The 23264-nt window shown below is 48.9% G+C and overlaps 9 protein-coding genes across 9 annotated transcripts; 3 read left to right on the top strand and 6 right to left on the bottom strand.

The window, feature by feature from the left end:
* Window positions 1-180: 180 nt before the first annotated feature.
* Window positions 181-4372, top strand: AUEXF2481DRAFT_44746 (uncharacterized protein). The gene has a single exon (XM_013483856.1). It carries the CDS (start codon window positions 275-277, stop codon window positions 4028-4030), a length of 3756 nt encoding a protein of 1251 aa, XP_013339310.1. The 5' UTR covers window positions 181-274; the 3' UTR covers window positions 4031-4372.
* A 747-nt stretch (window positions 4373-5119) lies between these two features.
* On the bottom strand, window positions 5120-6464 carry AUEXF2481DRAFT_9117 (uncharacterized protein; the record flags this gene model as incomplete). Its single annotated transcript, XM_013483829.1, has 2 exons — window positions 5120-6002; window positions 6214-6464. 2 exons carry the CDS (start codon window positions 6462-6464, stop codon window positions 5120-5122), a joined length of 1134 nt encoding a protein of 377 aa, XP_013339283.1.
* Window positions 6465-6532: 68 nt separating this feature from the next.
* AUEXF2481DRAFT_528954 (uncharacterized protein) lies at window positions 6533-8145 on the bottom strand. Its single transcript, XM_013483889.1, has 3 exons — window positions 7909-8145; window positions 6676-7819; window positions 6533-6604 (listed from the first exon to the last, which is right to left on the bottom strand). The coding sequence occupies exons 1-2, from the start codon at window positions 8063-8065 to the stop codon at window positions 6981-6983; spliced, it is 996 nt and encodes a 331-aa protein (XP_013339343.1). The 5' UTR covers window positions 8066-8145; the 3' UTR covers window positions 6533-6604; window positions 6676-6980.
* A 798-nt stretch (window positions 8146-8943) lies between these two features.
* AUEXF2481DRAFT_70780 (uncharacterized protein) lies at window positions 8944-11012 on the top strand (the record flags this gene model as incomplete). Its single annotated transcript, XM_013483867.1, has 4 exons — window positions 8944-9195; window positions 9249-9319; window positions 9373-10105; window positions 10155-11012. The coding sequence occupies 4 exons, from the start codon at window positions 8944-8946 to the stop codon at window positions 11010-11012; spliced, it is 1914 nt and encodes a 637-aa protein (XP_013339321.1).
* Window positions 11013-11313: 301 nt separating this feature from the next.
* On the bottom strand, window positions 11314-11887 carry AUEXF2481DRAFT_53615 (uncharacterized protein; the record flags this gene model as incomplete). The annotated part of the gene is made up of 3 exons (XM_013483862.1): window positions 11314-11427; window positions 11593-11659; window positions 11766-11887. Coding segments are annotated over 3 exons (303 nt in total), but the record flags the coding sequence as incomplete, so codon positions are not given.
* Window positions 11888-12440: 553 nt separating this feature from the next.
* On the top strand, window positions 12441-14186 carry AUEXF2481DRAFT_44742 (glycoside hydrolase family 16 protein). The gene has a single exon (XM_013483855.1). The coding sequence runs from the start codon at window positions 12866-12868 to the stop codon at window positions 13784-13786; it is 921 nt and encodes a 306-aa protein (XP_013339309.1). The 5' UTR covers window positions 12441-12865; the 3' UTR covers window positions 13787-14186.
* Window positions 14187-14413: 227 nt separating this feature from the next.
* Window positions 14414-14873, bottom strand: AUEXF2481DRAFT_44741 (uncharacterized protein). Its single transcript, XM_013483854.1, has one exon. It carries the CDS (start codon window positions 14836-14838, stop codon window positions 14449-14451), a length of 390 nt encoding a protein of 129 aa, XP_013339308.1. The 5' UTR covers window positions 14839-14873; the 3' UTR covers window positions 14414-14448.
* Window positions 14874-15107: 234 nt separating this feature from the next.
* On the bottom strand, window positions 15108-16754 carry AUEXF2481DRAFT_528873 (uncharacterized protein). The gene is made up of 2 exons (XM_013483888.1): window positions 16402-16754; window positions 15108-16348 (listed from the first exon to the last, which is right to left on the bottom strand). Exon 2 carries the CDS (start codon window positions 16280-16282, stop codon window positions 15257-15259), a length of 1026 nt encoding a protein of 341 aa, XP_013339342.1. The 5' UTR covers window positions 16283-16348; window positions 16402-16754; the 3' UTR covers window positions 15108-15256.
* A 902-nt stretch (window positions 16755-17656) lies between these two features.
* On the bottom strand, window positions 17657-20070 carry AUEXF2481DRAFT_44738 (uncharacterized protein). Its single transcript, XM_013483853.1, has one exon. The coding sequence runs from the start codon at window positions 20050-20052 to the stop codon at window positions 17797-17799; it is 2256 nt and encodes a 751-aa protein (XP_013339307.1). The 5' UTR covers window positions 20053-20070; the 3' UTR covers window positions 17657-17796.
* Between the last annotated feature and the right edge of the window lie 3194 nt (window positions 20071-23264).

Raw genomic sequence — 23264 nt, 5'->3', positions numbered from 1 at the left:
AAGTCCAGGCCACTCGAACAGAGTACATGTTGACAAGGTGAATCTCCCGGATAGCAGACTGTATCAGGCGACAGTGCTTCACGTGGACGCGTGGGGGGTGGTCTGTGCAAGTCGACCGAGGACGGGCGTTTCCAACAAGCGTGTGGCACCAGCTTTGTTGCATCATTCGACGAGAATTAAGTTGTAGGAAAGAGCGACTTTGGTATCTTTCGCATCCAGCGTCGCGGCCGACAAGCGATTGTGCATCGCATCGCCATCGCCTTCGCATCGCACCATGTCGACCCTCAATCCCAACGCCGGTCCCGAGGAGACGGAGGACGAGCTGATCTTCCAACAAACAATCCTGGAGTCGATGGATCCCACGGACAGCAGCGAGCGTAGACAAGAGGTGGAACTGGCCATCCTGGAGCTAGAAAGACGCATGGCTCGTTTTGAAGATGCCGCCGCTGCGCCTGTCTCGTCGCAGGCAGACAGTCACCCTTCCGCTTCGTATAATGCGCCCGGCGCGTACCCTCAATCCGATAGCGACATGGACGCCGACCAAGAGTTTCCCGCCTTTGGCAGCTCAGCCGCTCTACCTACACCAAGCAGAGGCAGCCAACTCAAGAGAAGTCGTGACCAGATGTCGCCCTTGTCCGGCTTTGACAGCAACAAGAGACTGGCGTCTACCCACATGGGCCCACCGAGTCAGCAGCCGCTCATCCAGGATCGCCGCGCCGCCTACCTAGAAAGACAGCGTCAGATCGAAGAGCAAGCCCGCCGCAGAAGAGAGTCAGTCGCAGCAGACGCCGAACTTGCCTCGAGGTTGAGCCAACACGCTTCTTCGCCCATGGCTGGCCCGTCTCGCAACAACCACTATGGCCAACCCGACATGTCGCCCAGTAAAATGGCCCCAGTCTTCAGACCTCCCGCTTACCGATCCAACAACAACACCCCGTCCCAGGCCCACACCCCTGCTCCATACCCCGCCCCAAGTCAACCATACGTCAAGGCCGAAGCCCACCCGTCGCGACCCGTCAAGGCAGAGTCATTTCAGCATGCCGCCCCCACAACCAGCCGGTTCGGTACTCCGATGGTGATAGACTTGACTGGTGACGACGAACCCGAGTCCCAACATGCTCGAATCCAAAGAATGAGAGTGAACCCTGCTGAAGAATTGCGCCGTCGTCATCTATGGGAACAGAACAATGCCACCAGCCTTCAACATAGGGCAGAGATCATCAGACGCCAGCAACAACAGCTCGCTCTCCTCCAACAGCAAGATTCGACCCGTCAGGCTGAGATTGCTCTACAGAGCTCGACGAATCTCGATCGCCATCAGTATGAACAAAGGCAACGAGAGCGTCTCCAGCAATGGCAGCAGCAGGTCGCCGCTCTACAAACTTACAATGCTCAAAACCCACATCATCCTCGTCAGCTTCCAAATCATGTACCATATACTCAGGTCGTACCACGTGCTGCTCAAAATGACATGGCCCAACTAGGTGGCCTTATCAATGGGCGAGGCAGAGCTATGAGCTTCGACTCGACAGAAGATGATTTGCAGTTCCTACGTTCAACCCCCATTGCCCGGCGAGACGTACCGGTCTGGGATGATTACGATGTCGACAGCGTTAACACCAAGGAGGAACTCCGTAAGCTGATGGAGAACATTCAACCAGATGATACTTCCAAGATTGCCAATGAAGAGGACGTCCCAGTTGAGGGCCTCGTCATCAAGCTGAAGCCATACCAATACGCTGGCCTGGAGTGGCTACAGAAGATGGAGAATGGCTCGAACAAAGGCGGCATTCTTGCAGATGACATGGGTCTGGGCAAGACTGTACAAGCAATCTCCCTCATAGTCACGAATCGGTCAGAGGATCCTCTTGACAAGACGACTCTCATCCTTGCACCTGTTGCTCTTCTGCGTCAGTGGGAACAGGAGATTATGACAAAGGTGAAGCCTGGTAGACACAGGCTCCATACCTTCATCCATCACGCAGGCACTAAAAAGAAGACTCACAGAGACCTGCGCGAGTTTGATGTTGTTCTAACAACTTTCGGTACAATTGCCGCCGAGCTGAAGAAAATGGAGAAGTATGAGCTGCGCAAAAAAGTTGATCCTATGGCTCAGCCTAGAGACGACGAGAAATGCATGTTCATTGGTCCGGACTGTAGGTGGTACCGAATTATCATCGATGAAGCGCAGTGCATCAAGAACAAGACTACCAAGACTGCCAGAGCTGCTTTCAATCTGCAAGCTCGCTCTCGATTCTGCATGACTGGAACTCCTATGATGAACAGTGTTGAGGAGCTTTACTCTCTCATTCACTTCCTGCGTATCAGACCTTACAACAACTGGCAAAATTTCAGGACGGACTTCAACCAGCCTCTGAAGGGTAGCAGCGAACGAGGCCGCGAGTTGGCAATGCAGAAGCTACAAGCACTGCTCAAGGCAATTCTCCTCCGTCGCAACAAGAAGACTGAAATCAACGGTCGACCCATTCTCAATCTGCCAGAGAGACGAGTGGAGGAGACCAATCCTGATTTCAGTGAAGACGAACGCAACATCTACGTCGCACTCGAGACCAGCTCCGCGGTCAAGTTCAACAAGTATCTCAAAGCTGGCACCGTCAGCAATTCCTACATGCAGATCCTGGTCTTGCTTCTTCGTCTGCGTCAAGCTTGTTGTCATCCCAATCTTATCAAGGATCTCGGAATTGTCGCTGCTACCGCCGAGATTACACAACAGGCAATGGACGACATTTGCAGAAATCTCGATCCGAATGTTATTACTCGCATCAAGGAAGCGAACGGTACATTCGAGTGCCCTGTTTGTTATGATGCGGTCGAGAACCCTGCCATCTTCACTCCTTGCGGACATGACACTTGCCCAGACTGCTTTTCCAGAATTGCCGACCCTTCTAATGCGCTTGCTGAAGGTGATGAAGGACGCACAGCGAAGTGCCCTGAGTGTCGTGGGCCCATCAACACAAAGAAGGTCATTGATTACGAGTGCTTCAAGCGCATCCATATGCCTGAGGAAATGCAAGATGAGCCTGCTGATGCAGAGACCAACGCTGATGGCGAAGACATGGCTGCAGTCGACACCGATGACGACACTGAAGACGAAGAAGACTCGGACGACGACACAGACTCACTTGACGGCTTCATCGTCGAAGACGGTGCCGAAGAGGAGAACGACGAAGAAGCAGCTGAACGCCGACAGAAAGCCGCCCTCAAGAAGTCCATCAAGAAGAAAGCATCCAAGAAACTGAGCAAGAAAGCTCAAGGCAAACTCAAGGAATCCAGCACGTCAGACAAGAAGAAGAAAGCCATGACAATGACCATTCCCGAGCTCAAGAAAATGGCCATCCGCAAACCTTCCTGGCGTAAGATCTATTTGCGCATGCTGAAGAAGGACTTCAAGCCTTCATCCAAGATTGAACGCACAATGGAGATTCTCAATACCATCATGACCGCCCCAGAAGGAGAAAAAATCATCATCTTCTCCCAATGGACATCCCTTCTCGACCTCTTGGAGGTGCCAGTGCATGAAAAGGGATGGGGATACCGCCGCTACGACGGCAGCATGAATGCCAAACTCCGCTCCGACGCCGTGGACGACTTCAAATCCCTGCCCAACGTCCGCATGATGCTCGTTTCCCTGAAAGCAGGAAACGCAGGTCTAAACCTCAACTGTGCAAGTCAAGTCATCCTGCTCGATCCCTTCTGGAACCCTTATATCGAGGAACAAGCCATTGACCGTGCTCATCGTCTTGGTCAGACTCGACCAGTCATGGTACATAGAGTTCTTGTAAAGGAAACTGTAGAGGATAGAATTATTGCCTTGCAGGAGAAGAAGAGAGCGTTGATTTCAGAGGCGCTTGATGAAAAGGCGTCGCAAAGTTTGGGACGGCTCAGTGTGCAGGAGTTGGCGTATCTGTTCGGTATCTCGAGGGAGGTACCTGGTGGTGGGAATGCGGGAGCAGGACCGAGGGCTAGGATCCGTCAGGCTGGTCCTGGTGGTGTTGGTATGGGTGCGTGAGATGAGGAATGTCGGGTATGGTGTTTATACTGGGGAAGGTAAAGAAGAAGGATGTATAATGATGGTGTTGTTGATGGGTGCTTTATGGGCACACCTTGGTATGAAAGTTTCCTGGGTGTGTTGGCTGTTTAGAAACATGGGTTATGATGGGTTATGGCTTTTTTCTTTTTCACTTTTCTGTTCTTTTTTCCTTTCCTCCTTCTTCCATTGTTACTAAATACCTTTCACTCGTACATGACTTTACTTCTTTTGTAAAAAACCCCCTTTTATATACATAATTACTGCTTATAATTGCTAGAACAAACATTGCTAAATTTTTTCAATTACTGTTAATATAACCCTTTTCATCCTTAACTTTCCTTAGTCTTTTCCACAAAACACACTTTGAAATGGGGCTCTTTCTTTCCTTTTTGTGTGCTGACATTACTGCATTCACTTTTCCACTCGATCTCCGGGGTAAAAATGAGGGTTGTTGTTGTACAGTAATAAGGAAAAGGCGTGGGATGGTGAGGATCCGTGTTAGTACAAATTTTTTGTAGGTGTTGGGAAAGGGAAAGGGGGAAGGATGGAGAGAGAGAGCATAGATGGATACTGTTGCATTCACCTGGGGGAAAAGAAGTGTGGAGATTATTGTTTCTTTTGGGGGGATATATCTATGAATTGTGGCGGTTATATTGTACGTGAAGAGATACATGATGATAAATTTTTGATTGTCCTATTAAAAGATGGAAAGTATGACTTCGTGATGATGGCCGAATGTTTCTTTTTGCTTTGAGATAGGTCTGCAATTGTGGCGATCTGCCGCACATGGAGAGATATTATGATGATGGAATATCTGTTTGAGGTAAGGACTTGGGAGTGGTAATTGATTATACTATCTCAGGTGTAGAAAGAATGTCCTCCATTCTGTTCGCCATGTCTTGTTCTCACTCCTTCTCTGTCACCGCTCTTCACTTTTCTCTGTCACTTCTTCCCGCTGTCTTGTTGCATCTTTGTCAAACCTCTCGAAGAATCTTGCTCTAGTCTCCGTATTGGGTACAGGTATCCGCCCTCTTGACTCTGGTACTCTGACTGCACAAGAAAGCCTTTTCAGTCCACTCGTTCTGAATATGTGCCTCCTCCCTCTGATGTGAATGTTCTGAGTGAGAACGTTTCACCTCCTTGTGAGACCTGTGTTGTGAACATGTTTGCCACTGTACCAAAGTCCGCGGGTGCTCCGGGTGGTGTTTGTGGCGTTTGTGGCACGTCAGGTGGCATGTCTGGTTCAGAGTAGTAGGACGACCAACCCTCAACATCGGGATCAGAAGACTCCTTCCAGATTTGGTAGTCCGACTCTGGTGCTGTGATTGAATAGGCTTCCCCATCTTCTGGTTGATATGTCGTGACTGAATATCTTCCTTCTTCCTCGGACTCGTGGTGCGTGAATGAGGCTAATGTGTCTTCGTCATCGTGAGGTGGACGAGGTGTGTCGAAGAAGTTTTTAGTCTCTCCGCCAGGTACAAACATCGTCTTTGTTTCACGAACGGGTTCTGGTGGCAGGATCGGCTTAGGACCAAACCTAGGTTCCCATTCTTGTTTTGATCCGTCTGCTCTTGGTCCAGCTAGTGGGATGAAGCGACTGAGCCAAGTAGTGGTACCAGGAGGCATGTAGTCATCGTAAGAGTCGATTTGAGGGGCATTGCAACAACCAAACAACTGCTCCATCATTGAGCTAGCGAAGCATGTCGAGAAGCCGACGTTGTCATGCGGGCATGTTTTTGGTATGACTCTGTCCAAATCATATGGACCAGGGCCGAAATCTACCCATGGTTCTCCGTACACCTTGCCCCCGTTTGTGGCGAGAATGCCGTCGGCGATGTTGTCCAAAATCTCTCCAAATAGACCTCTGCGTTGGAGTACAGGAGAAGGGTTGAGACCAAGGGAAGGGGAAATAGTGACAAGGGAAGCAGCTTTGGCTTGCAAGGATTTGACCCTGATCATGTCAGCAAAGGCTCATCTGTAATCAGCAAGTGATTTGAGCTGTAGAGAACCACCGTGTGATCAAACAGCAATAGCGCCTGGAAGAGTGCAGTCGTTGACTGCTCTCCACGGACAATTTCGTTTGCTGGGAGGTCGCTGTGCATCACCGCAACCGTTCCCCCCCGACCACTTTGATGCAGGAGATAATGGTGGATGACACTTACACCTCCTGGACGCTGGGATCCAGCATCATGCGGCCAAAATGATCATTCATGTTGCCACCTTGATACGTGCTAGCCAGGAACTTGACGTGAGGATGGTTGTAGAAGTCGCCCATCAAGTCAGGGTTGTCGGTCAATACCTGACTGAAGATTGCGAGGGTCACGACGTTGGTTTTGGCTTGAGGAAGTGGTGCGGCAGCCACGAGTAGGAAAGTCGAGCCCAGGAGGGCTGCGACTGTGATGCTTGTACGCATGGTGGCAGAGAATCGAATACAAGGAACAGACAGGATCAGTTGAGAGAACCATCAAGCGATGTTAGGTACTTACTTTGCACAGGAGAAGGGCGTCACCGAGAAGACAACCTCATTCGGCGTAGATTGGTTGGTCACGAGATCTGTGCGTAGATCAGCTATCTGGTAGAGCATGATATCTTGAGCATGTTTCATGGTCCTGGATTCTAGATACATCATGTCTCTGGCTGGGAAACTCGACACCTGTCTTCCAAAGGGATATCCAGTTTGAAAGGATAAAGGCGGAATTGGGTTGAGGCGAGAACGAAGCGTCCTTCAAAAGTCCAGTGTCATTCGAGGAAGTTAGCACGCAAAGTCTGAAAGAGCCGAGGCCATGTGTGTAGACATGTCAGCAGGCAAGCGCGACGCAGGTTGTAAAATGATGACGAATATCTTCTGATACTCTCACAATCGAAATTCGCGTTTGTCTCTAATGTCACCAATAACGAAACAGCTGTCAAGTAATATGTATTTTGTGATTTACTCTGTGAACTTGACATCACCCTGGCTGACATCAGGGTAAACATCGAATCTCCGCTGTGTGTAGATAGGGATTCCCTTTCTCGTCTGCTCGATCGTATCTCCATCCAGATCAGCATAAACAATATCCTCCTTTTCATCCAGTTCGCCCAGGACCTGAGCATTGGGATTGACGATCAAGCTGTGACCCCAAGCATTGTAGTCGGCCGTCATGTCTCTAGCCGGCGAACACAGACCCACGTAGACCTGATTGTCCATGGCTCTGGCACGTGCTTGAAGTTTCCAGTGCAACTCACCAGTCGTGAGGTTAAAAGCACCGGGATAGAGTAGCAAGAAAGCACCCTGTCTGGCTGCGATCATTGCGAGTTCAGGGAAGCGGATGTCGTAGCAGATGGCGACTGCAATCTTTCCATACTCTGGCAGGTCAACCAGAGTTACCTTGTTTCCGGGACTCAAAATCTCGCTCTCTTGGAATCTGATCTTGCCAGGAATATCAATGTCGAAGAGATGAACCTTTCTATGCGTGGCCAGTAGATTACCATCCGGACCGAAGATGAGACTTGTGTTGTAGTGTTTATCCGTGTCAGCCAAGTATTCCGGGATACTGCCACCGATCAAGTATGCCTTGCTCTCCTTTGCAAGGGCGGAGAGAGCGTGGAAGGTTGGCGATTGGGCTTCAGTAGGTGGAGAGGGTTGGAGGGTTTCTGCGTATTTGGGAAAGTATTTTGTGCCGTAGGGCGAGTTGAAGCATTCGGGTAGGACGACGACATTGGCGCCTTTCGAGGTGGCTTCGAGGACCTTTGATCTTGCGCGAGCGAGGTTGGCTGCTTTGTCGGCGCCTGTGCTTGGAGGTTAGTCAAGTGTTGGGCAGATTGAGCATGGCAGATTGAGCATGGCAGATTGAGCATGGTCATGTTGTCGGACGTACCGGTAGACAGCTGGACACAGGCAAGCTTCAGAGGCTTCTTGAGTAACTTGGCCATGATTCCGTGAGTGAGATTGTGAAGGAAGTGAGCAGATGGTTGATTACTCGGTGTGTTTGTTGGAGCACAAGTGTCGGCCAAAGGGTCGCCGGCCTCGGCCATGAGCTATGACGTGCCCCACCATCTCCTTATCGATAGGCCGCGATGAAACCCCCACTCTTCTCCTCGGAGTGCCTCTTGCCCTCTCTGTCAACTTCCATCGAGCTCAAGATATGCAACATGTCTCTGTGACAATGATAGACTACTAGAGCAGGCTACAACACATTGCCTTGTGATCAGCAGCCAAGCAGCCTTCGGTCAGAATAAGTGTCTCGACCTCATCATGTGCCTCCCTGATCACAAACCACAATCGGCTTTGACGTCCATTACACCCTAGACAGGAAAGAGCGACCGTCTGGTGGCCACTGCGACACTGCATCTTTTGACAGCCCTTTCTGGGAGATGATGCGCAAGGAAGCAACCCCCTTGGCCGCCCTCTGCCGTATACATCTCCATCATTGACAGTACTCTGCCCTGAACCAACACATCAACATACCTCATACAGCATCACTATGTATACACCCTCATCATATTCCTCTTCGCACTCTGGCAAATCTCCTACCTTTCCAATGCTGCCTATCGACATTCCTATCCGAGCATCCAGTCTACTCGATGGCACTCTCTCTCGCAAGTCGCCAGATGTCTCTCCCAAGACGCAATCTCCTCCACTCCGTATCGACGATACCGAGAGCGACCAACGTTCATCTGGTGTCATTTTGCCCATCTCACAAGATGCGACTCGTTCTCCTGCCGTCTATGATCCACAGCACTATGTTACCTCGGACTATCCCAAGCGACCCGTTGCTCCCGACTACCCAGCCGTCAGCTTTCCAGCACCTGCCATTGTACCGGGAAAGCGCTAGAAGCCCAAGGCTGGTGCAAGTCGCATCTTCGAGTCGGTCTACTACCACGTTCCCGAGCATAGGGACGTCCCTACGCCCATGCCAGCATCAAGTCCATCCATACAGCCAAGTCCAGCTCCACAACCCCCTTCAGCCAATGTTCCATCGCCAGATCTGAGTCTGCAGCATCCACGAAAGAGTCACGTCAGTCTGAAGGATGAGCCTGGCTTTCGTTTCCACAGATATCGCCGCTCGCCCATTGCCAGAGAGTGGAAGATTGGCCGCAAACGCATCACTGCCGTCATCGCCTGTCTCAACACAATGGTCGTTGGTCTGATTGCTGGCATCTATGTGAGTCTTGATCTCGCTACTACCTTGTGCTGAACACACGCTGACGTCTGCAGGCTGGTGAGGTACCCAAGATCCAGTACAAGCTAGGAGACGAGCACCATCATGTCATCCTGGGCAACGTTCTGTGGGCGCTGATTCCACCTCCCTCTGGCTTCAATCACTAACTAAAGCTCACAGACTCTACGTTGGAATGGGTATCACCACACTCATCTTCTGGCCTCTTCCTCTCCTTCACGGCAGAAGGCCATACACATTGGCAGCTCTCGCAATTGCCATTCCTCTTCAATTCCCTCAGTCAATTGCCACAGGCTTTCCGAGAGGTCCACACCTAGCCAAATCACTTGCTGGTCTACTCGTTCCGCGATTCTTCCTTGGCTTCGCTCTCGGCTTCGCACACATCAACTTCTTGTCAACTCTTTTGGACCTCTTTGGTGCCTCCCTTCAATCACGGAATCCGCATCAAGAACTTGTCTTCTACGACGATGTCCGACGTCAAGGTGGAGGGATGGGTATCTGGCTAGGTTGTTGGGCTTGGTGCTTCGTCGGCTCCTTGTCTCTTGGCTTCCTGATCGGCGCTGCCATCACTCAGCATCTGGATCCTGCTTGGGGATTCTACGTCGTTGTCATCATCCTCTCATTTTTCATTCTGTTGAACGTCATCGCGCCAGAGACACGCCGCGCCCCCTACCGACGTTCAGTTCTCAGATATCTGGATGAAGAAGAGAAGCTCAAGAAACGTGTGGCTCGTGGTGAAATCAAATTGCACCTTGATCAAGACGGCCCCAAGTACTGGTGGGAAGAAGTTTGGGCCGGCATGAGACTCATGGCCCGCATGTTCTGTCAAGTCGGCTTCTTCGTCCTTGCCGTCTACTTGGCCTGGATCTACGCCTTGGTCGTACTCGTTACGCTGGTAAGTCTTCAGATATCCATACTGCTTGATAAGTTTTAACATATCATAGCTCCTGGGTGCACTGCTTTCTCGTAACTACAGATGGCAGCCACAGTACATTGGCCTCGCTGTCTTTGCTGTCGCAGTTGGTGCCGCACTTGCTGTTCCTTTGACAAAAGCCAATGTCTTTTCGCGCGAGAGAGTCCAACCACTACGTACCGACAGCGGTACATTTGAGCCGCGTGTCACTTGGTCATCGCATCTGCTTAGACGATGCTTGTTTACTTTCGCTCTACCCATTGCCGGTCTTGCATACGTTCTGGCATCTCCTGGACCAAGCGTAAAAGCCGCCGGTCCTACGGTCTTGGCTGCAATCATCGGCTTTCTGGCATGTCTCGCCGTCGCAGAATGCATTGGACTCGCAATGGAAGCTTTCGACACGAGCGATCTCCAACCCGGAGTCAACAACAAACATCGTCTGGCCAGCATGGACAGTGCAACTCGCAGAAGACGCACAAACTATTCATCATACCCTCGCGTGTGTGCAGGTATCTTTGCCGCACAAGGACTAGGCTTCTTTTTCGCAGCCGCCGCAACTGCTGTGAGTGGTAACATGACACGAGCTCTCGGAGCACAAGCGGCGACCGGGGTCACGGTTGGCATCCTGTTAGGACTGACCATGTTGCTATCGCTTGTCATGTGGCGTTTCAGATCTGTGCAAGTGATTCCGAACGGCGCCTTTGGCTCTCGCGGGGGAGGCAGCATTGACAGAGAAATTGTGGACAAGGACTGGAAACCTGTAGTCATCGGCAATCCTTCAGGCAAGATGAGGCGGATGAACTTGCTCGAGATGGGCTCGTTCAGCAGGTGGACGGAGATTCGCAAATTGAATAATCTGGCCAGTGATGAGAGGAGGCATTACGTGTGATGGCTCTTCTTCCTGAGAAAGTAAGATTGATATTCACTACTCTTTGTAATCCCGCGAATAATGTCATGTCTGTTCTGCGCTTGATAGTGAAGAAATGTCTTGATGCTGCAATCCCTTCTCAGCTATACACACTCTCTCTCTGTTCAAAGAAGCAAACTCAAGCAAGACTCCGGCATGCAGCATCCTCGATCTTGCCAGTTTTTTTTGACGCGCGAAAAAGAACGGCAAGATTTTAGTAAGTCTGATGCTTCTTGACCTCTTCCCAAAGCTTTGGGTCCTCCTCGACGCGGACAGTCTCTGATTTATCATCGACAAGCTCGTTCAAGCGACGGAGATCCATGTCCTTTGCCAACAAAGGGATGACGTACTTGTCGAAAGTTTGCCAGTAAGGGTTTTCGAGGTGGTACTTTTGGGACTGTTTTTGGTGAGAGAAAGAGTTAGAGCAAAGAGAGAGCAAAGAGCAAAGGGTTAAGAGAGTTTGGAATGATTTGGAGGGAGGAGGTGAAGGATGGGGAGACGGAAGAGTGAGTAAGGACGGGATAGAAGTAATAAAAGAGTAATGAATTGGAAAAACACTTACACTCTCATGCTCATAACGCTCTACAATAGTGAAAGCGCGAGGATCCTTTGTATCCTGCATGACGAACCTATTTTTTCCCCATCAAACATTAGCCTTTCACTCTCACAATCTGTATCTCTATCTTTTTTTCCATCGGGAACAAAGATAGAAAAGGAGGTGTTTTCTCCACTCACCATCCCAAACACTCCTTGTCGTTTGTGTAGACTTGGCTGGCTTCTTGAAGCTTTGCGATGAGCTTGTTGATGGAGGTTTGGTCCTCTTTTGCGTAGAGGTGGACGACGAGTGTGTAGACCATTTTTTAGCTTTGTTTTTGTGGAATTGGAAAAAGGTCGGGATTGGAGGTTGTGGTCGGAGGTTGTTGTTGTGTTTTTGTATGGAGGAAGGAGGGGTAGACTTGAAGCTGAGCTGCAGAAGGTGGGATGTGGTTTGATGAAAGCTTTCGGGCCTTTTTTTGTCAGAGTTTGGACCTTTTGGGGCACGTCATTGTTTTTGTGGACACCGAACTGATTCGGTACCAATTGGTAAAAGTGAAGGATAGTATTTGACCTGTTGATTCTGACTTTGTGTAGAGAATGAGGGAAATCACATGAAAAGGCGTATTGGCAGGAATATTCTTGTCGCATATCGAGTGGGGTGGCAAAAAGTGACGGATGGGATGGGAAAAAAGAAATCTCTCCTCTCTCTGAGTCGAACAAAGGACCTTCTGATGACAATCGAACAATTACAGTCAGACGCTCTAAACCAACTGAGCTAAGAAGAGATTGATGAAGATAGCGTCCAAATCTATCGTATATGGATGCTAAACATATATCAATCACGCACGATCACTGTCTCACCGGGACATCAGACTTCGGGTGGTCGAGACGTGAAGTACTCCTCGGACTGCACTGTTTACTGGAGCACTCTGAAGAACATCATTTTCCATCACACTTAGAAGCTCACCGCCGAATGGTCGAAGCACTTTACCATGGCATGGCATGGCATGACGCGGCCCGTGGGCTAAGGGCCGGGCTGAGCATGGATAGCTGCCAACTTCCATCATAGGCCAAGGCAATACCGGAACAAGACAATTCGACCGCGAGAGTATATATACCCAAGAGCCTTTTGGCACACCTAGACGTTTTTTGCTACATCTCGAGTCCAAGCCCTTGCACCTACCATCAAAGCGACCCTACATCCGTCCACCGAAGCCGCCCGTCAATCGAGTCTTCAAAGGAGCACATGCAACACAAACAGAAAGAGCAAAGGATAGTCAAGACAAGAGCAAGACAAGATGGGCTTCCGCGATTCGTTCAAAGACCTTCAGAACAAGGCTCAAGCAGCCATGTCCAACAACGCTCCTCCAATCCCTTGGGCCAGCAAACCCGGCTCCTCCTCCTCCTCCTCCCCAGCACCTCCTCCGCAGCAACAAGCCCAACCCTACTGGCAACCCAATTGCTCCCCCGACACCCCAGTCTCCGCAAACTTCAAACACGAACAAGGAAACTGGGGCTGGGGCAACAATGAAGCTCAGAATTACGTCGACGACACCACAAACAGTTTCCACACACCTTACAACGCATTAGTGGTGCATGCAATCATAAACCACTCCCACCCCCAAGAAGACAGGAAATTCACCTCTGCGCGCCTCTCCTCTCACCAAACACTTTCTCGTAGTCGTGGAAATCTGTCTGCTAGAATAACAGCTCCCCTTGCTGCTGGTATCTGGCCCGCCTTTTGGTTGTTACCCCAAGACCCATTCGTATGGCCCACAGATGGCGAAATGGACATCTTCGAAGCCTGGAACGGCGACCCCACAAACCACACCTGTATGCACTGGGGCCACTTCAACGGACCCGACCACGACAAACATCGCGTCGTCGAAACCCCCATTCCCAACATCACATCCCCCCAGGGCATTCGCTTCGATTTCACCTGGGAAGAAGATGAGGCTTCTGGTACTGGGAGAATGATTTGGTATATCGATGGCAAAGCTGTCATGAAGGCTAGTAAACCGGCTGGAACGAGACCGATGAGGGATTTTAGGATCTTGATAAATGTGGCTGTGGGGGGCAATGTTTGTCAGGGTGTTATGCCTAAAGATGGTACGTATGAGTTTGTGGTTAGGGAGTTGGGCATGTGGGATGCGCCGCCTGGAGGATGGGATAGGTTTCAGAGGGATTGGAAGACGACGAGGGAGGGTCATGGTATGTAGATTGCTTGTGCCGTCTTGTACTCACAACGACTAGACTTTTTCATTTTCTTGTCATATATATTTACTGATGGTGGCGTTTCCTCTGTCGTAGAGTTCCTGATTTTTGCTCTCAAAATGCTTGTCCGGCGGCTACTTCGATTCTTTGCCGTCCGTGGTGAAGATGTACGAGGAGCCGGCTCTCAATTGGCCATGACCTGAACTTGCCAGATTTGCGTAGCATAGGAGGACGGAATCTTACTGGACAATTTGCCCCAATCATCTGCCGGGATCAACTTCGCAAACCTCATCCGGGGAGATCAACTAGGTATGCTTGCCTCTTGTCCCAAAAGATGTTGACATAGTACGATGTTCTAAACATAGGAGATGGCGGAAAAGATACTGCATACAAATTCTACAAACATCTAGCTCTTTCCCATTCTCCACCGATTCTCCCATTTATTCTGACACGATTCTCTGATAATTAAAAGCAGTGCAAGGCTACATGGAAGGGTCAAAGAGTGACATGTAAAGAAAATGCAAGAACTGAACGCCATGTAAGCAAACACAATCACCGAGATACTCAGCAAGAATCATCTAGCTACTCGTAATGAGCAGTAGAAAAGATCTTGTCGGGTAGTGACTGATCACACATCCAGTGAGATGCCATATCGGACTGAAGCGCATCAATCTTCACCGTCGGCGTCGTCGCCGTCATCGTGATCGTCATCAGTGCCAAAGTCGGTTATGTCAGCCTGGTTTTCTTCAGGATCGCTCTCACTTCCGTAGGCTTCTTCGCCATCAGTATCGTCGGCACTCGCGATTTCCTCATTGTATTCGACATCGTCAAACTCCTCAAGATCGGACATTCCAGACGTGGTATTGACACGACCAGCGATACCAAAGGAGAAACCGGACTCGAGTGTGTCGAGCGCCATACCTTCTTTATCACAGCCCTTGGCCCTATGGTATCCGTCGTTCTTCGTTTCACAGCCGATGTATTTGTGAGGGTTGACTCTGCATTTTTTGAACCGGTGCTTTGGTCCGCGAGGTCCTTTTGGCTTCTTCATGTCCATAGTAGTGTCGCGAATGGTGACTTCGGCCTCGCCCCCTTTGTCGTCTTTCTTGTCCTTGCCACCTTTGCTGCCCTGGCCACTGCCAGTGAATACCTTTGTTCCGCGTGCAGCCATTTCCATGGGTTTTCCTTACACCACCTCTGTGCCTACAGAATGATCGAAAGTCCCTGGATTGCCATATGCCGGAATTGAGCAGGAAGTTGTACGTGGTCTTTGGATCCCCAGTCCAGCGTCCTTTCTTTTTCTTGAGCATGTCTCGTCCCTGTAACGCAGGAGCCATTTCGGCAGCATGCTTATGCTCGGACCATGGGAACTTGTAGCATGAGCAAGGGAAGTTGCGTCCCTTTTTCATGTTGATAGAGCTGATCCCTTGTCCCTTGGGTGTATTGCAGACTGATAGCATGAAGAGACCTCTGGCTCATCCGCCTCCATGCGATATAGCGGTCTCATCACCTAACATGGTGTCAAATCCCTTGGCGCCTATCCTTGACTCCTGTTGATTGTTGGCATGATCTCTAAATTGGGTCATTGATGATCTGACGACATGCTTCAAGGTAAAGTTGGTCCTTTGTTCGAGCAAGTGGTGACCAAGAGGTCCACGTATGAGTGGTTTTCCTTTGAGTCCCTCGCGACAGTTTGACTTGAAGTAAGTATAGAAAACTTTGGTGGGAAACTCCTCGAGACATGTCTGGAGGATCTTAGGTCCTCGATGATCTCCCTTGCAGCCACCATTCTTGACATTTGACACAATGATATAAGAATGCTCCGTACTCCAGATAGTCCCAATCGCCGATGCGAACCACATGGTTCGAAGTTGATCGCGGTAGTTGGGTGTGAACGAAGAAACGTTGGCGTAATGACCCCTTTGGACCATGTCGACAAGTGTGAAGTTTGGTGTCATGCCCTCGTATCCTTGCAAAAGAGAGATCATGTTGGTGTCGAATATCTTGGCGGTGATGTGTTGAATCTCGGCCATGCCATGTTCAGCAGCTTTCTGGAGTCCCGCGGAGTAGGCCGGGCCAGAAAGGAAGTCGGATACGGCTGAGGAAACTGAGACTTCGAGAGATCCCAGTAAACCGGCTAGATTACCTGCTTGTGTCCATTTTGCGGCCAGTAACGTTTTCGATGCGTTGGCAACTCTTTGCGCCGTGTCCAAAGCCTGTTCCGCTTGTCCGGCAAACTTCAACGCTTCGTTGGCAGCACTCAAACTGATTAATCCGGACACACCTCCAGTCACAGCAGATAACAGAAGCATGATCCCGATTATACCATGCATCAGTAGCTTCATATCTTGTTGGTATTTGGCATGCATGCTCTCCACGTTCTTACCATCCGAGAACTGCAACATGAGAGTGCTCATATCACTTTCTACATTGTCAAAGGCTTCCTTGTTGGCGTTTTTTATCGGCCATGCCAAGTTGTGGAAGTTGCTGACAGACTCCATAGCAAAATAGGCATTGCGTTGTACGTCCAAGTCATACTTATCGCTGATAAAGCTGCAGTGGATGGTCTAGATTACGACAAGTCAGCTATTGTAACACGATGGATAGGGTTAACGCTTACGCTACAAGATGATTCAAGTTTGCAATCCGCAATAGAGTCTGCCGTTCCAGGAGCGTACTTGTGGGAGAACCATGTCCAGAATCATTCTTCCTCCTGTGAATGAGAGGACTTCCACTTATTGTATTGTTCCTTGAACCATGGTCCGACCTCATCGCGAGCTTCTTCTGGTGTGATATATCTTCTTTCCCCGATTGAGGTGCAAAGTTCCGAGTCTCTTCCTGCTTGTGTGAGTGCCAATTCCGCCAGAGCCGGATTGGCAAGCTTCCATTTGATGAGTTTTCGAGAGCCAAATCCCCGAACGCTTGCCTGAACACAGTCCAGCTCGTAAAGAGAACAGAACGTAGAAACCCCATGAGAAAGGCGGTAACGATGATCAAGTACCTCAGCTTAGCGGGAGAAGTGAAGCACCTACGGACTGCGTGCGAAGAGGGATCAAGTACATATAAGTTGATGATGTCTACTTTCCACCATCATGGCAAGGATATTCGCATACGCGCAAAGATGGTCGTGGGTTGGAAGGCGCATTCAGTAGGTTGAGACGGGGTCACCAAGTGATATAGATTGATCTGCTCCGCTCTGCTGATCAGTCGAATGGTTGCTTTGCAGACCAGTCTGAGACATTGACCAGCGACCACGGTGTGTATACACACTAAAGACATGTTGCCAATAATCACAAAGCAGCTTTTGTTTTTCCAGCAAGAACCAGCCTGTGAGAGAGTCGAGGGCGCTATCATTGCTGCGATAGACGATGTTGAATGTCCAATCAGGCAGCTCAGCAGTCAGCAGAAGCTAGTTGAGATCGAATTGACCTTGACTTTCTTGGTCTACGTACAAGCTTTAGCATCACACATGTCCTACTTGGTGAGGCTTGTCGAGAACAAGCCTTGCTTAGCATTATAGACCGTTGCTCCAGAATCGAGCTTGTCAGTACAGCAGATAGCCATTGGTCGTGTGGGAGCTTCGTCGTACGAGCGCCTGATGAGGGGTCAGAACTATCATCTAATCCATGCCCACTTTTCTCAGTCGATTGTCTGGCTACTGAGCGCCAGAGTGCAAGTCGTGGAGACTGGGGCTGGGAAGTGGAGAATGTGAGAATGTCAAGTCGGATAAAGCTCAAAGAGCGATCTGTTGCTGCGGAAGCTTGGACCACCAACAAAAGAAATGCCCCTTCCTCTCCCGGACAACCACCAAATGAGTGTTGCTGTATCGAAGGTCTGTAGGACAAGAAGAGAAGACAAAAATGTTGGCAGTGTTGTAGTTCACAACAAAGACCACGGGTGCAAGGAACAACATAACTATACATTAGAAGTTCACATTATCCGAGTCCAGCATGTCCCACCAACATCTATCACAAAGCTACCAAACGTCGCTTTCATAGCAAGCTCCTCCCTCAGTCTACTCGAAGTCTCCCTCATCCGAGAACTCATCCATGCTGGCGTCATCTTCGGCATCACTGGCGCTGCCATCAGTCCAATCCGATAGTTCGGCTTCATCCATGTCTTCAGTTCTATCCAGATGATTCGCCGCATCAAACGCCATACCATATGACGAGTCGTAGGTCTTCATTTCTGCCATACCACTTTGACCACTGCCGCTCTTGCCACTACCACAATTTTTGTTCTCTTGGAAGCCGTTGTTGTTCGGACTCTCGCAGCCCTTGAACTCATGTCCACGAGTCTTGCAATGCGCAAAAGGGTGTCTAATCTTCTTGTACGCGCCACCAGGAAACTTGCCTTCCCAATTGACTGCCTTGTTGCCACGACAGTGGTTGCCGTGATGTTCGCCCCTCTTATGGCAGTAGGTCCACCAGTCTTTGGATCTGTACAAGCCGGTGACGTTGAGGAATTGAAACATGGTTTCGGGGTCGTTGTTGGTCCAGGTGCCTCCGCTCTCGGCACCTTTGCCCGTGATTAATTCCTTGACTTTGTTCTTGCCCGTCGTGAAAACTTCTTTGACCTTGTCTTTGACCCTATTGGCTTTATCCTTGATCCAGTCCCATATTTCCCCTCTAGGTTGTAGAGAATTCATTACGGCCTTGCGTGTTGAATTCTCGGGTGTAAATTCGTCCTCAGTGGTGGTGTTGGTCTCTTCTTCTTCTCCTGCGAGCTCATCATCATTGGTAACATTCTCCTTCTGGCCATTGAGCGACCAAGGAAGAGCTGCAGCCATGCAAGGATAGTTGCGGTTCTTCTTGGAGTTGATGGAAGAGATCGCCTCGCCTCCTGGAGAGTATAAGATGGGAATGTTAAACATCCCGTGAGCTTTTCCGCCAGCTTGAAACGAGTTGACGCTGTAGAAGTTGTCGACCATGTTGTCCTTCCGATGAAGAATATGGTAGCCGTAGTGCTTGGAAGCTACATACGATGCACGTACGACATCGGTCAGCGTGTAGTTGGTGGATGCTTCGAGGTTTCCGTGACCGAGCGGACCACGGATCAAAGCCTTGTGCATCGTTCCCTCTCGGACGTGTGTCTTTGCGAACATGTAGAAGACATAATTTGGTGCTTCTTCCAGGCAGACGCGTATACCTTGAAACCCTCTTGTGTCACTGTCGCACCTACCACCATTCACGTCGGACATGACGATGTATGTCCTTTCGACATTCCAGATGCTTGAGATGAATGATGCGGTCCATTGCTGACGGAATGCAGCGTTATGTTCGAAGGTCAGGATACCAGGTTCAAGGTATCTACCACTCTCAATGAGCTTCACCAAAGTCGACGTCGATGTCGAGCCTTTCGTCTCTCCAGACATGATATTCAACATGTGCTTATCAAACGCATCATACACTTTGTCGTGGTTGATCTTCTGTGACGAGCGAAGCATGCGGTCCATCTTGCCAACGTAGTCTTTGCCTCCCATAAAATCTGATCCGAAGTTGTTGGCCGTAGTAACAGTGGATCCAAGCATGCCCACTTCAGCACCGAAAAGAGCAATGCTCGTTTTAGATATCGAAGTTCCTGCGATGACAAGCGCATCAGCAGTGCCAATTACGCCCGCAGACATACCAGCAGTCAAAAGAGTACAGGCGGCACCAACGGCCAGAGTGGTACCGGTGATTGTGTGACCTATAAGTTTCCACTGCTTGTCATGTCTCTTCTTCTCCGCTTCGATGTTCTTGCCATCCGAGAATGTATCGATGATGTTTGGAAGATCGCCTTCCACGCTATTCCAAGCTTTTTCGTTGGCTCCCTTAATTTCGTAGGCCATATTGTGGAAGTTGGTGATGGATTCAAGGCTCCAGTAAGCATTGATTTGGTCATCCAGACTGTACTGATCGTTGATGAACTGGCAGCTGACGGCTGAACACACCTTTGAGAGCTTGCAACTGATGATCGAGTCTGCTGCGTCAGGTGCCCACTTGTGATGGAACCAAGTCCAGAACCGATTATCATCTCCGGTTGCGCGATGGCTAGTCGCATTATGGCTCGTGGCGTTGTAGCCCGTTGCGTTGTAGCCCGTTGTCCTGAAGCCCGTGGCGTTGAGACCTCTCCATTCGTCGAACTGGCGCTGGGCCCATGGACCAATTGTCGAGTTGGCCTGCTCGGGTGTTGCTCGACCTTCTCGCAGCTTATCACAAAGGGGACTGCTTGCAAGTATCTCGGCCGAACTTATGCGTGCCAAGACGACAAGAGCCGTCAAGAGAAACATTGTCAGACTACAGGTAAGCTGGTGCCGAAGAGAAGATAGGGGTAGCTGGCAGATTCAAGGCGAGCGAAGATCAGAGGACAAGAATCTGATGACAGAAGGCACTCCATTTGTTGGAACCAAGAGCCTTTGCTTACCAGGGAGGCCCGTGTGCGCAATACTGATTGTAATTGGTAAGCACTCACATCCAGACGACAAGCAGGCCCGAGTAGGCTACTTTCATGGTGTTATCAGTTGGCTGCTCCACTCCGTGGAGCAAGTGGCTTCTTGGAATTTCACGCATGCTGAGTAGGCGTGTATCGCGGTAGACGATATTGCTACGCGGTCACTGTCAGTAGTTCCCACGTGTCTCGACTCGAGGTGCAAGACATGAGAAAATGCTTGTCCAGATAAGCCTTGCCACAAGCACTACGGAGGTGGAGCCAGTTACATTCTGAGTTGAGAGGTCGGCTGCAGCGACTTTACTAGTTCATGCCTATCTTTTGAGCACGATACACGTCCGGAATGCATAGCTGTCTAGAAGCATGGTAATCTTCAACAACGTAATTTCGCTGACGGAGAGTCGCTAATTCATCTGATCTCCATTGTCAGACGTTCGATCTTGCAAATGACTGTGCACTAGAACAATCAACACTTCCTGAGCCCCCCCTGGAGCTGAAGCAATGAGCCAGCAAAGTTCGAGGTACTTGTACAGTATCCAGGCCGGCAGAGTGATTGGCCCTGCCTTCGCATTGACGTTCGGAAATCACCACAGGATCGTGGCACCAGGAAAAGATGAACTTCGACCGTATCACTACGCCCCAGAGCAGGTAAGCAATAAACTCGGATCGAGGATAGACGTTACTGGCGAAAAAGGCAAGGCAGCCGTCGAAGCAATTGACTTCCAACTCTCAAGACATGGAGAGATGCAAAATCACATCTCCACTCTCCGCTTTCCAAGATGTCGTTCGATCAATTGACTTTCCCTACCTAAGAACATCGAGGAAGGACATTGTAAAAGGGCATTGAAAGATATCAGAACTCTGGGTCCACTCCAGATCCAATGAATCGAGTTTCCGGTACCCAGCTCAGAAGGCTCCAAGAAGTGTCGAATGATCATCTTTACACCTCTGCTCCACATCGACACTCACAGCCAGAAGCCCCCGCTGTCCCAACACCAGCAAAAGGGTAAGCCCGACAGACAGTACAATGACGCCTCGCGAATGACCGACAGATTTTTTCATGCTGACATAACCTAAACACAAAGGCTAAAGGAGAAAGGGAACAAGTAGCAAGGTGGGTGTGGTTGGTAAAACACGAACGCGTCTTTTCAAGGTTCTAAACAACGTCATTTGCGTCGGCGCGTTTTGCCGGTCGCGCGCCGTACACCATCCGAAAAATTCGTGGGAGTGCGTGTTCAGAGCGGATGTTACATGGAATCGGTCGAATTTCGGCTCCATGCCATGCCATGCCACTACTTCTAGCTAACATTCCATTCCATGTCAATTATCTAGTGGAATAATGCCAATGCCAACTCCGTCGTCGTCGTCACCGCGACCCTGTCCCTCTATAGTGTCACCCTGTCCCTCCTCGTCCTCCTAGTTTACCTCGCCGTCCTTCTCTCCCTCGTCAATAGGTAGATTAACCGCCTCGAGACAGAGGTTCTTCTGCCAGTTCTTAAGACACTTAATATAGCTAATATTATTAGCAGAGAGATATGCTCGGTCCTACGATAAAGTCCTTCTATAGCTACTAAACACCCTCTCTAACTTAGCAGACATTAGATTAATTAAGAGTATATTAATAGCTATCTAAGTAAGGTTTAGATAGTTTAGTTGCTACGTCGGTTTAAGCCACTACTATATAGCGTTATTAATAAGCACTAGTATGCTCTTAGTAAAGTAGACGAACTCCTTAGGTATATAAACTAAGCTTATATACCTTAAAGAAGCCTGCTATTAAGTAAGCTTATTTAACTCCTCCTCTTTTAATAATAACACTACTTATATAGCCTTAGTCTTATTCTTATACTTATCGTTCTATAAAGCACGTATAGCAGTAATAGCTAGTGTTCGCTATAACTAAGGCTACTACTTATTAATGTATACCTCGCGGTAAGTTAGATAAAGGAGGAGCGTAGCGGTATAGGTAGAGGTGTAGCTATTAATAAGTTACTATTTATCGAGTATAAATCGGCTAGTTCGTATAGCGGCGGTAAGGACTAGATTAGAAGAAGCGTGCTTAGCCGCGTACTTATCGTAATACTTACGTAGAAAGTCCATTAAAATCAGTACTTAATTAAGTGTAGCATTATCACCTTTATACAACTTTGTTACCTCTTATAGCGGTTCTATAAACTTAATAAGTTACTTAAGAAATTGCTAGTAACGCCGCTAGAGAGTAGTTTACTCTATATGCTCGTAAGTATACTAAATTGTACGTATAGCTAATCGGGATTAAAGCCCTCGCTTAATTATAGATAGCTAGCTATTCCACCTTATATTATTGTTAAGCATAGCAGATATACTAGTAGCTGCCTTAAACTTACGACGACGGCGAGCTAACTTTATAATCCACTTAAAGAACTAACGGAGGTAGTCGATAGCTTTATAATTAGTAAGGCTAGTATCTTAACTAAGTATTAAGATCGCATCTAAAGGGTCTTAACTTTAGGTAAGTATAGTAGTAATAGCCTCTTTTAAGCTTACTAATATAAGTGCTTAACTAGTAAGGTTAATCTAATAGCTAAAACAGCGAGTTCGATACTATATAGGGTCCTAATCGATAGAGAGGCGCTCGCTAAATAGAGTAGTAAGGTAGCTTATTATAGTGTCGTTATAAGTAGCGTTATTAGAAGTAATGTATCTAATTTTCTGCTTAATACCGTAATTAATAATAGTCTTAAAGAAGAGAGGGGTATACTAAGTACTAGCATAGCTAGACTATAGCTTATAGAGAGTAAGTAGTGCCTTACTTAACTTACTATCTAATATAATAAACCGAGCTATAATACTAAGTAGCTTATAGCTACTATAGTTAGCTATCTAAGCATTATAGGTAAAGTAAATTAAGACTCGAGATGTTATAAGGAGGCCTTTAAGCTACTCTTAATAGAAGTTATGCTCCTTCTTTATATATTTTATAATAGTATAATAAGTCTTAATTAGGAGGTTAGACGTACTAGGAAGCACCTTATCGAGTAGAGTATAAAGCTGTTTATTACTAGTAATACGGAA

This window comes from Aureobasidium subglaciale, assembly GCF_000721755.1.
Source record: "Aureobasidium subglaciale EXF-2481 unplaced genomic scaffold scaffold_36, whole genome shotgun sequence".
Classification (NCBI taxonomy): Eukaryota; Fungi; Ascomycota; class Dothideomycetes; order Dothideales; family Saccotheciaceae; genus Aureobasidium; species Aureobasidium subglaciale.
Note: the sequence above shows the minus strand (reverse complement) of the source record. Positions and strands in the feature narration are given on the sequence as shown.

Excerpts from the sequence above, each read along its gene's own strand:
- AUEXF2481DRAFT_528873 (XM_013483888.1), bottom strand. The coding sequence starts at position 16,282 with ATGGAGTCTGTCAGCAACTTCCACAACTTGGCATGGCCGATAAAAAAC.
- AUEXF2481DRAFT_44746 (XM_013483856.1), top strand. The coding sequence starts at position 275 with ATGTCGACCCTCAATCCCAACGCCGGTCCCGAGGAGACGGAGGACGAG.
- AUEXF2481DRAFT_44741 (XM_013483854.1), bottom strand. The coding sequence starts at position 14,838 with ATGGACATGAAGAAGCCAAAAGGACCTCGCGGACCAAAGCACCGGTTC.
- AUEXF2481DRAFT_44742 (XM_013483855.1), top strand. The coding sequence starts at position 12,866 with ATGGGCTTCCGCGATTCGTTCAAAGACCTTCAGAACAAGGCTCAAGCA.
- AUEXF2481DRAFT_44738 (XM_013483853.1), bottom strand. The coding sequence starts at position 20,052 with ATGTTTCTCTTGACGGCTCTTGTCGTCTTGGCACGCATAAGTTCGGCC.
- AUEXF2481DRAFT_528954 (XM_013483889.1), bottom strand. The coding sequence starts at position 8,065 with ATGGCCGAGGCCGGCGACCCTTTGGCCGACACTTGTGCTCCAACAAAC. Across the intron at positions 7,820-7,908 it reads CTGTGTCCAGCTGTCTACCG|GCGCCGACAAAGCAGCCAAC; the intron begins GTACGTCCGACA and ends CTCCAAGCACAG.